Genomic DNA, 11,896 nt, shown 5'->3' with positions numbered 1-11,896 from the left:
AATAGCACCGTCTCACTTCATTTATCAATAAAACCCTTCTCTCTTTTTTTTTCTACTAATTTTTAATCTTACAAAATTAACTTTTTAATCTTATTTTAGAATTAATTTTCATATACGATAACATGTGCGATATTTTCATCAATAAAATCGATATAACGCGAGGAGAAACAGGATTAAATGTTTTACTTTCATAAGTATAAGGATCACAATATAATTTTTGAATATAAAGAGACCAAAATATTAAAATGTCATGACTAATTATGAAGAATAATCTATAATTAGACCGTCATGACTATATCAGAATTCTGATTAGATTAGATTCAGTATTAGTGTATGCTCGGAAATCTCTTGGAATCATCAAGCTTTATTATCACACATGCTGAAATAGATATCAAAGTCCATCGTACATGAACAAAACAGAGATAGACACAGAAGCATAACGAGCCATACCAGAAAATTTGCTTTATAATTCTGCACATCTTTGAGCTTGATAATTAGATTTTACTGGCAAATGCAAGACCTTCCTTCTCCAGCTGTTCAGGGTCCGGCACTGGTGGCTGGAGCTTAGCTACCTTGGCTATCAATTTGTTCTCCTCAAGAGATCCAGATTCGAGGAACACGCCTACCACCTTCCCCTCCTTGATCCAGTAAGTACCAAACTTTGGTTTTGCAGACGTAGGATCATTGTCTCCAAAGAGGATTGTGTCCCCGACATTGTCTCCATAGAATTGCCATGACAAGTCAAATGAGCGTGAGTAGAAGTAGGGAAGGTAGTCGTATTCCTCTATCGATTCGCCTTCTTCTACCGCCTTGATTGCCTACATAGGATAAGATAAGACAAAAAATAAGAACCCAGACTGTTCATTCTGCCTACTTTCTATGATGCAAACACGGGAAGAATACCGTTAGAAAGCTCACCTTGACAGCTTGCTCAGCAGATTTTCTTGCATGATCGACATGTTCGACTCTCCTTTGTTCATTGTAGAGCTTTAAAGGGAATGTAGCGACATCTCCCACAGCATAGACATCAGGAATGCTTGTCTTGAAGAAACCATCAGTCTGATACCAGTGTAAAAATTTCTTTGTTGGAATATGAAAATGGCATTTCGTACAATATGTCAGCAGTAAAGAAGATGAGCAGTAACAATTTAAGCAACAGGTAGCCAAAATTTACGGAGCCCTTTCCTAACAGCAGCTTATAAATAGTTGGATGGATGATAGTGATCATTAGAAAGCTAAAATTTTTAAGTCTAAAGGCTAATTTATACATCATGCCAAGGATAAAAAGTAACATCCTAACGGTAAAGTGTAGACAAGAAACTTCTTCTGCTTGTGTTTCCAGAAACAATAGCTTGTCAAATTATAGCTGATGTTCATTATATAATAAGAAAGGATGTTTATCTCACCTTAATTCCACCTTTTTCCTCTTCTACCTGACCTTTAAATAGTGTAATAAGTGGTCTGCCACCAACACCGACAACAACAATATCAGCCTCCAAGACTCTTCCATCCTTCAACCTTACAGCGGTTACCTGATAAACACATTATGGGCTTGGATTAAGAAGATTACCATATCACCAACTTACCACTAGGAGTTCTACAGCACCAGAGACTTACATCTCCATTTGCATCAGAATCAAATCCAACTGCTACAGTCCCTTTGATTATTTTGATCCCTTTATTTGCATAATAACCCTCATAAAAAGCAGCAATTCCTGCAGTAAATAGCCGTGGCACTGCAAAAAAAAAAGGGGCCTGCATAAGAATAGCAAGTTATTATGTTCAAGAACTCTAGAGTAACCAAATTTGATACATCCAGTCAGGATCTTTTCAAAGGTCACAAAATTAGGCAAAAGTCACTCAATTTATGGTTGCTGATCACGATATTAACTGAATAAGAAAAAAGAGCTGTTAAATGAAGTTCCATTGATAACACAATAAAGGCAAGCATCCTTGCACCCTGGGACGTGGAGAGACAGTATATTCAAACAGCAAAGACATCCCCAAGTGAAAAGAAATGAGACCTTTTGTCATCCTAATAATTCATAGACACTGAAATGTAACTTACTGCACCAAGGCTCAGGGTACACCATGGTGACATCTAAATTATTGATTTTGAGTGCTGCACCAAGCTCAAGACCAATGTACCCTCCTCCAACAATCACAGCCTTTCCATCTTTCTTTGCATGAATTGCAGCAACAAGTTTATCAGCATCATCAATCTCCCGCAAGTAAAATATGTTATTTGCATCTGCACCTTGGACGCCAAAGTCTGAAAGTCTTATAACCTACATAGCACAGACATCCAATGAAAAACTAGATGAAATAAGGAATTGGCAAGTGTATTTGATGACTCAATAGGACTTAGTCAAGTAAATTGGAGAAGAAAATGTAAGTCAAGATGGACGTTCAACCAAATATGAGCTCAAAGATTAGGACAAAGATATGTGAAAAGATGTGTCTATTCAGTTCATAGTTCCTTGACTTACTGTGGAGCCAGTAGCAATGATCAAAATATCATACTTAATGATCACATCAGCTGCACTTGTAAGAGTCTTGGATGCTAGATCAGCTTTTACAATTTCCATACCAAGTATAAGCTCAATGCCTGCCAAGAAAGTTATATCCTTGAGAATCTTAAACAAAAGTTTGAATGATGAAAAGTGCTGCAAGCAAGGGAGTTGTCAAGTGCAAAAAGTTTGGCTACAAAGATAGCAAGGGATAGAGCATTACCATTTCTTGATTAAAGTTACTGGCACCAACAGATCCTAAAAATATTAGTTCATATTTCATGCAACCATACACTACTCAAAATCGGCAAGAACCGATAAAGAATTTCAGTGGGTAATGACAATGCACGGATCCAGGAAATGTGACAATAAAGTTATAGTCTATCTGAATTAACCATTTCAAGGTTAAGCAAGCTCTACCATGCAAAAAAAAAGAGAGAGAGAGAACAAATTTACCTTTCTCAGCATACCATTCTGGAAGCAGTCTTTCTCCGCCGCTGCCAACACAGACATGAAACCCTGGTAATCTTGCAGCACCTGTAGACCAGAATGTGGATGAAAGAAAAGAATCTATGATCAATCTTTCTTTACCTAAAAGATTCCTTATGCAACTACTCACCATGGAATAGATCATATGTTTGGCAAAAGAGAGATTATGTACATCTACAAGGATGCAACTGGTAGTAAAAGATAGGCAGACAAACAAGCAAAATTTAATGAATTTTTAATTGCCAAGATTATCTAACTTTCATTAATACATAGATTTAAATTTTAATATTGATGAATATAACAAGTCATTGACAGGAAAGCAGAACCATGAATACTGTAAAAAAATGGTCACTGAAGAGGAACTTGTCAGGCAAATGTCTATAAGCATTTAAATTGTAAAGATATGCAACTAAAAGCCTCATATCTGGTCCGAAGCAGCTTGATCTCTTTCTGTATAATGTCAAAACTAAAGATTGATCTACTTAAGTTGATCTGCTTATAAGGGTCATCCTTTAGCCAGAATAAAAGGTACCAAATGAGCTTAACAAATCAAAGGGGAGGAACTAGCAAGTCAACATGACTAACACAGGCAAACTCAACTATTAGTTGTTTTGTCCATGAATGATGAAACCACTGAACTATTGGTAAGATGTGCGTTAGATGCAGTCAGATTGAATTTTGTGAATATGATATTTTGGCATTTCACTCTGATGTTTTGGTATAGTGCAAGTAAATAACCTGACGAAGAACATCAAACATATATATGCTTAATTATAAGATTCTGTGATATAGATGAATATGTGCAACAGGAAGGAATCTTCAAGTCACCACACAATCTTGAATTAAGGTTATAGGAACAGTTAAATGACAAAATCCAATGAGGTTATTGTCAAATGTGAAAATTATATGGTTCGACAGCAAAGACATATTGTCGGCTATTTGCCATTACAAGTTCAACATACCTTGAGGGAAAAGGTAGCCTTTGCTGAGCGCTGGCCGTTCATAAGGAGCCACCTAAATAATTCACTAAGATACATCAATAAAGAATCTTTGCAGAAATTTCAAGAACAAGGTCTAAGATGAACTGAATGGAAGTGTGAATTATCGTTCAATAAAAAAATGATTTTCTTATCCCAAATTAAGGAAAAACATATAGAATCATTATAAGATACCTATAAGAATCATCTAACTGGATGTTTTACTGATTTGTTATTAAGGTGTAAGTTTTGCCTCGGTCAAAAATGACTTGTGAATTCTAAATTAAGGGGAAATTATAAAAATACTACAGGATCGTCTAGCTAGATTCTTTCTTCTTGCTTTGAAGGCAGGATAAACATATGAGCAGATTATATACATCGCATGTGATCATTGTTCGTCCTGCAATTCTTGAATGATTTTTTTCAAGGACCAATCATTCAAAGAATTATTGGAGAAGATGTAATGTCAATATCATCTACTGTACCATCGCATGCTAAGATGCCAAGTTAATCATTCTAATCTCAGAACAATCAGAGTTGTAGCTTCCAATTCAAAAAACATTTATTGTGATAACACAGACAATCCTTAAAACGACATGAAACCATCTCACTATGACAGTAACAGAAGAATTTGACAGGAAAAGAAAACAGTCTATACAGAGATGGTAGTTCATTTTGTGGGATGATAGAGGCTGGTGAAGGCAGCCATAGCAATTTCCTAGTGCTCATATACTAGATTATATTCATACAACTTAAGAAAATGAATCCATCATGAAAAGAAATTATTACTAACTACCGTAAAGCCTGGTTCCTGTTTGACAGGCAAAAAAAACTTTGATGACCCCTCATAATTTCAAAGTTAAATCAGACCATATATTTCAGTTACCACATATGCAAGATACACACAATTTCCCTGTATGTCAGAAAAGCACCAGTACCAGTGGATGTTCTATAAAGGTTTTGATAAGATGATCAAGAAGGAAATAAGCATATAAAACCATACCGACTCTTTGGATATGATTGCTAGCTCTCCTGGGTTGAGGCCAAGCTTCACAAACTCCCTAGCTGCATATCCCTAAATCACAAAAAGGGGAAAATTACATGAATTCATAATCAGTCCAATCAAACAATTTAATCTCTCCAGCATTCCCTAAATAGTCTAACGGGTCAAACACGCTCTTGGATCCACGACCTTCTCCCGCAATCATACGCAAAGGATAAAAGACAGGAAGCCGATCAAGAAATCAAACGATGGAGGAGCGCGAGGCTAGCTCACCGCTGCAACGCCGCCGCCGAGGATCACGTATTTGAAGTGCTTCTCCGCCATGGATCGATTGGAGGAACACGATCGCGTAGCGAATTGGTATCCGAGAAGAATTAGGGACGAAAGAGCTCAATCGCGTATATACCTATATATACGTAGAAGCAGAACGGGCAAAAGGAGAACATAGTATATTAGGTCGCAACGCACGCCTTTTATTCCGGAGCTCGTCATAACGTCTCGACGTTCGTCGGGACTTACGTCACGACTGGCCGGTGCGGTTCTCGATTCGTGACATCGGCCGTTACGATCGCCGTCGTCGTCTCAGTCGTGACGTAGGTCGGGTTTCGAAACGCCTCACTCGCTCTGTGACGGTGTGTACGAGTGGGTAGGGAAGAATTGGTGCGGCAGGCGGCCAATTGGTGAGAGCGTGGAGTGGACGGATTGGGTCAAACACGTGATCTGGGCCGTTCATCTCTCCTGCGACTACGGCGGTGGCCGCCAAAAGTAGCCGGCCACGAGGTGGCGAAACGCGGGATGACCAGTAGTTGCCTGCAAAGGGAGGTTCCCTTTTAAGTTCAAAATACCTCGGCTTAGATAAATGAATCCAGATGGAAAACCATCCAAGTACGTAGTAATCCCGGATCGATCATTTAATTATGACTATTATTGTTATTATTATTATATGTTGAAATTATATTTTTCTAAAAAAAAATATTTTTTCTCTAAAGATATCTCTAGTTTTATTTTTCTCGAAAAATGTCTCTTATTACGAATTATATCTAAAATATCTCTCATCAACTTTAATGGTAATTTTCTGACTAATTTTCTTGTCAGTTTTGGATCCTGACAATGTTTTCAATTTGACTCATTTATAATATTTTTAACAATATTATATTATTTTTATTAATAGATTAAAAATATTATAAATAACATCTCTTTGTGATTGCCTTCCATTACAATATCATTTTACGTGATATCATATATATACATATATATATATATATATATATGTATATACATATATATATTCTTTTTTTTCTTGAGAAACTCACTGAACCCAACCGATATTGCATCCATGTTGGGATTTGGTTTGGGTTGGGCTCTCAGCGGATTCATGTCATCATTTCTTCCATCGACTCTATCAAACGTTAAAACCTTGCAAGAGCTTCAAACAATCAATAGGTCGTAGAAGTGGGCAGGTTGGTGTCTTCTGCTGCTGCAGCTGAGCAGTGCACTCATGGCGAGGGCTGCTGCTACAGCGTTGACACCCTGGTCCAACACATTAGTTTTTAGTCGCCATGCACCATATCTCACCTTCCTCCATAGCTCTTTCGCAACCTACTTTACATGAAAGCAAAGCAAACTTTCTTGTGCACAATGCTCAGCCACACCCGGAGTTTCCAAGTGCCGAGGGGAAAATATTATGCATGCATGATCGATCACACACCTGGCTTGTGAGCTGCAAGGAAGGGAAAAATAAAGGTGAGGGAGTTGTGTCATGTTCAAGCTGGTGGAATCCAGCTGGTGGTTACCAGAGGCAGCTGATCCATTGCATCCTTGTGCCTTTGTCTTGGCCCCTACTGTTATCATACTGAAGCCAGGCTTCATACTGAAGCCAGGCTTCATCCTGAAGCATTCCTTCCTCAAGCACTGTATCATCCGTGCCCTAACAGGATTTCCAACGGAGAATTCGCGGTACCATCAGAAACGCGCATAGCTTTGAGTTAAAGAAGATATTATACAAGCTGCCACGGATGTTTGAGAGCTGATGAACATCCGGAAACAAGATCGAAACGCAACCTTCCTGCCAACCAATACATTCACCGGGCAGTGACTTGTCATTTCGCCAGCAGCATATTTATTGCATGTGCATACATAATGAGCAAGTCAAGTTGCTTGACACAAAGCACTGCTATATATAAAAAGGAGGCAAAGGAACAAGAAAGTCCAATTGGGTTCTGAAAGAAGGACTCTCGGAGAAGGATGCAGATGCAGACTCACACGTCGGCACGGGAACAGCAGCACATTCTGCGCGCGAGGAACTCCGTGCGCAGCAGCCATAGAGAGAGCCCGTCCGAAGAAGAGAGAGCAGATGAGGAAGCATCAAGGACAGCTCTCTCCTCGTTCCGTATGAAGGAAGAACAGATCGAGAGGAAGAAGATGGAGGTCAGAGAGAAGGTCTTCGCTCAGCTGGGCAGGGTGGAAGAGGAAAGCAAACGCCTGGCCGTGATCCGAAAGGTGAGTTGAATGTTCATCTTTCTTTGTCCCACCAGGTCCATTCTGCGGCTCGATTTTGTTGATCTATGAACTTGAAATTTCCTCAGGAACTCGAAGCCATGGCGGATCCAACAAGCAAGCAAGTGTCAGACTTACGCAAGAAGATAGATGCAGTTAACAGTGAACTGAAACCTCTAGGCCAGAACTGTTTGAAGAAGGTATCTCATTATCAATGAGCTCTCTCTCTCTCTCTCTCTCTCTCTCTCTCTCTCTCTCTCTCTCTATATATATATATATATATATATATATATATATATATATATACATATTTCACCATGACCTGTGTGTTGGCTGTTCGTAAAGGACAAGGAGTACAGGGATGCTCTTGAGGCCTTCGATGGAAAGAACAGGGAGAAGGCCCAACTAGTCAACAAGCTAATGGAGGTGAAGAGCATCGATTGCATTTCTTTGACCAAGAATGTAGAATTAATTTTGTATCTAAATATGGGTTCGAAATGATCGTACTCTGAAGCTGGTGAGCGAGAGCGAGAGGCAAAGGATGAGAAAGCTGGAGCAGTTGAGCAAGACAATAGACTCTCTTCGGTAGGGCGAGTCTGCTGGAGCTAGTGGTCGAGGAAGGAGCTCCCTCATGTTCTTGTTTCGGATGACGTCGTCTTCCGATTGCATCTCTCGTCGGGACTAGAATGCTTGCCCTTTCTTTACTCTTCGTTTTAATTGCTGCTTTGTGTGGCTTGATGAGTGTAATAAGCTGATAGCGAGTTTGTGTTTACATCACAGATGAAAGAAACATTCTGCATCGAGGAAAACTGCAAAACGTGTTTGCATTGGTTTACTTGCGCAGCAAGAACTATTGCTTTTCATCGGTTGGATCCACTTAAGATTCGTGTTGTCAGATGATGATAGACGGTCGCCTTCGCTGTCTGTTGCCGTCGTCGACGGTTTGCCCGTGGCGGTTCGTCCACTGTTCGAATAGCGTCCGCCGCCGATGACTCTCGTCGACGCTGCTCCTTAATATGTCGTGTGCACACTGATTCTTCTTGACGAAATTAATGTTTTCCAAACCGATGGTTTATCTCGGAATTCCAACATATGGGTTTGGGTTAGAAAATATTATATGTGAGAAGGAAATAAAAAAAATTAAAATAATATTTTTATACTGATATGTCGATATATATATATATATACCTCGATTATCGTGCATGCGAATTGTGATGAACGAGCTCGAAGCTTACTGGAGAGTCAACCGAGTCGGTCAGCCTCAGGTGATGGGTCCCTCCTTTGAGGAACAACGAAGGAGGAAGAGCCACAAAAAAGAACACGTTTTTGACTCTCGCGCCGCAATTGCAGAACGTTGGCGATTGCTTCCTCCAGCGGAAGCACTACGCTTTGGGTGTCGAACGCGGTGGACTTCGACGTGAAGTACCGTCTTTTCTCTGTGCGTCGACGCACCGATCGATCACCTCTTTATAATGTGCTTAGGAAGCGTCGACATACCCGCCGACTAATGCAGCTCGATCTCGGCTTTCAAGTTGTAAGGAAGGAAGGAGAAGCTGTTGCCTTTGAGTTCGAGGAATCGTCGCCGTCGTCGGCCTCCCCCTCCTCGTCTTCGTGCTCATTTCCGACGGTAGTATCGACGGGAGGCTCCACGTCGGCCTCCCGCGCTCTGGGCCCGTCGCCGAAGCGGAAGGCCGGGCGGAAGAAGTTCCGGGAGACGCGACACCCGGTGTACCACGGCGTGCGGGAGCGCAACGGCGGTCGGTGGGTGTGCGAGGTGCGGGAGCCCCGGAAGAAGAGCCGCATCTGGCTGGGGACGTTCCGGGAGCCGGAGATGGCCGCGCTGGCGCACGACGTGGCCGCCATCGCGCTCCGCGGCGGGTCGGCCCAGCTCAACTTCCCGGACCTCGCAAGGGCACTGCCCCGCGCGCGATCGACGGCGCCCGATGACGTCCGCCGCGCCGCGGCCAAGGCGGCCGAGATGTTACGACCTTTAATGTCGTCGCCCGCGCCGCTGCCCGCCGTGTCGGATGCAGGAGAAAGCCAGGGACGTGAGGAGAGGGAGGAGAATACAGCGACCGAGGACGCTGCTGCACCTCCGGCGGCAGTGTTCGTGGACGAGGAGGAGCTGTTCAACATGCCGGGGTTGATGGAGGACATGGCGAGGGGGTTGCTGCTGACGCCCCCAGCGTTGCAGTGGCGAGGGTTCGATTGGGATATTGCGGTGGAGGAGGAGCAAGAAATAGGCTTGTGGCCACTGTGGAATCACGAATGAGAAACATTTCTTGCAAGAAAAAGATTATATATATATATATATATATATAATCTAAAATCTCAACAATTTGTCACTTGAAACATTTTGCTCATTGATTACCATTAATTTTCTCGTCTTAACCAAAACATCCATTTCTATTGCATGTCATTATTCATCGTTCCACAGTGGCGACAAGTCTATTTCTTGCTCCTCCTCCACCGCAATATCCCAATCGAACCCTCGCCGCTGCAACGCTGGCGGCGTCAGCAGCATCCCCCTCGCCATGTCCTCGATCAACTCCGGCATGTTGAACAGCTCCTCCTCGTCCACGAACACCGCCGCCGAAGGTGCAGCAGCGTCCTCGGTCGTTGTATTCTCCTTCCTTCCCTGACTTCCTTCTGCATCCGACACGGCGGGCAGCTGGGTGGGCGTCGGCTTCGAAGGCCGAAACATCTCCACTGCCTCGGTCGCGGCCCGACGGACGTCCTCAGGAGCCGGCGACGGCGCGCGGGGCAGAGTCCCGGCGAGGTCCGGGAAGTTGAGCTGGGCCGACTCGCCGCGGAGCGTGATGACGGCCGCGTCGTGCGCCAGCGCGGCCATCTCCGGCTCTCCGAACGTCCCCAGCCAGATGCGGCTCTTCTTCCGGGGCTCCCTCACCTCGCACACCCACCGACCGCCGTTGCGTTCCCGCACGCCGTGGTACACCGGGTGTCGCGTCTCCCGGAACTTCTTCCGCCCGGCCTTCCGCTTCCCCGACGTGATCGGTGCGCCCGATGCCGTCGACGTCGATGAGCAACGGGAGTAGGAGGAGGAAGAGGGCGGCGACGACGACGACGATGACGATTCCTCGAACTCCATGTGACAGCGCTGCGGTCAGTGGAGGGGTGGGGGTGTTTTAGGCTTCGTACGAATGATATATATATATATATATATATATATATATATATATATATATATGCGAAGGCAGGCAGTGCGTCGACGGGAATCGAGGACGGCGGTCGTCCACGTAAAAGTCCACAGACGAGAGAGGCGGTGAAACACGTGCGCTTAGTGCGGCGCTTCCACACGAGAGCCCCGCAGCCGGTGGCGAACGGAACACGTGGTGGTTTTTGTATCGAGCTCCGCCTGTCGGGGTTTACCGTGCCGGCAAAGAGGGAGACGGGTAACGACCAAGCGTCCACACGTGAGAGGATGATTGACTCGAATTGACCCCCGTGACGGCGCGCGAAACATGCGTGGCTTCGACCATATAAATCGTCTATGATCTATAACTAAAAACAAAGATCGAGAGATCTAAAGATTGAGAAAATAAGAGATTATTAATCATAAGTGTCTCTTTATGTTACGGTAAGTAACTTTTTTAGCCATGGCCTCGGGGGCCGACACGGCTTGGTTCGGGTCCGAACGCGCGGGATCCGGCGCGGCGTTCCTCGGGGCCGCCGGGGTGGCCGGCTGCGGTGATATGGATGTCCCGTCAGGGGGAGAGCTCCGTTGCAACGTCGGGAAAGAGGCAACCTCGCCTTCGTTCCTGCACACAGGTCGGGTCAGAGGCTCGGCCCGACCCCTCCGACGATCAAGTCAGATCATGTGGAAGGGAGCTTTTCTAGTGAAGAAGTGTCCCCTGTTCGTTTAGAACTCTGGGGTATTTATAGATGAGTTTTGATGTTACCTGATGTGCCCGCTTGCAGGGGCAGGACAATACCTCACGTGGCGTCTGACATTGCCACGGGGATCCGGCGCGGAGAACCGGGCTGCCGCAGGGTATGGGCGAGCCTCGGTCGATGTGCTCCTGTGCCTCGGCTGAGCGCACGGGGTCAAAGCTGAGGTGGTTGGGTGAGGGCTGGTGACGTCGGCGCACGTCGAGTCGGCATCAATGCTTGCCTCCTCGGGCAGTGCATCCACCTGTCATACTGACGTGGCGCGTTGCTATTTTTGCCCTTATCATATTCCCCCCCCCCGAAAGGAGCTATGCGTCGGTTGTCACGCAAGGGGAGTCCGATGCATGGCTTCTGTCTCCAGGTAGGCTGGCCGTGCGGATACAGTTTCGGGAAGAACAGAGCCGAGGTGCCGAGGAGCACGACGCAGGCGGGCTAGCCGCGCAGGTGTGTCCTGGGTGGCGTAAAGCCGAAGAGCTAAGGGGCACGACGCAGGCGTGCTGGTCGCGCAGGTG

At 44.6% G+C, this 11,896-nt stretch overlaps 4 protein-coding genes across 4 annotated transcripts; 2 read left to right on the top strand and 2 right to left on the bottom strand.

The window, feature by feature from the left end:
• Positions 1–346: 346 nt before the first annotated feature.
• LOC103976516 (monodehydroascorbate reductase 3, cytosolic) lies at positions 347–5,435 on the bottom strand. The gene is made up of 10 exons (XM_009391743.3): positions 5,253–5,435; positions 4,980–5,051; positions 3,962–4,013; positions 2,967–3,047; positions 2,490–2,608; positions 2,069–2,288; positions 1,618–1,736; positions 1,407–1,532; positions 919–1,059; positions 347–818 (listed from the first exon to the last, which is right to left on the bottom strand). The coding sequence occupies exons 1-10, from the start codon at positions 5,301–5,303 to the stop codon at positions 495–497; spliced, it is 1,305 nt and encodes a 434-aa protein (XP_009390018.2). The 5' UTR covers positions 5,304–5,435; the 3' UTR covers positions 347–494.
• Positions 5,436–7,206: 1,771 nt separating this feature from the next.
• LOC135605061 (uncharacterized) lies at positions 7,207–8,491 on the top strand. Its single transcript, XM_065094750.1, has 4 exons — positions 7,207–7,478; positions 7,565–7,675; positions 7,821–7,901; positions 7,990–8,491. Exons 1-4 carry the CDS (start codon positions 7,224–7,226, stop codon positions 8,062–8,064), a joined length of 522 nt encoding a protein of 173 aa, XP_064950822.1. The 5' UTR covers positions 7,207–7,223; the 3' UTR covers positions 8,065–8,491.
• A 491-nt stretch (positions 8,492–8,982) lies between these two features.
• Positions 8,983–9,860, top strand: LOC135605060 (dehydration-responsive element-binding protein 1F-like). Its single transcript, XM_065094748.1, has one exon. The coding sequence runs from the start codon at positions 8,983–8,985 to the stop codon at positions 9,745–9,747; it is 765 nt and encodes a 254-aa protein (XP_064950820.1). The 3' UTR covers positions 9,748–9,860.
• LOC135605059 (dehydration-responsive element-binding protein 1F-like) lies at positions 9,764–10,584 on the bottom strand. The gene has a single exon (XM_065094747.1). It carries the CDS (start codon positions 10,582–10,584, stop codon positions 9,895–9,897), a length of 690 nt encoding a protein of 229 aa, XP_064950819.1. The 3' UTR covers positions 9,764–9,894.
• Positions 10,585–11,896: the final 1,312 nt, after the last annotated feature.

Source organism: Musa acuminata, chromosome BXJ2-2, assembly GCF_036884655.1.
Source record: "Musa acuminata AAA Group cultivar baxijiao chromosome BXJ2-2, Cavendish_Baxijiao_AAA, whole genome shotgun sequence".
Classification (NCBI taxonomy): Eukaryota; Viridiplantae; Streptophyta; class Magnoliopsida; order Zingiberales; family Musaceae; genus Musa; species Musa acuminata.
The sequence above is the reverse complement of the archived record's forward strand: the minus strand, read 5'-3'. Positions and strand labels throughout refer to the sequence as shown.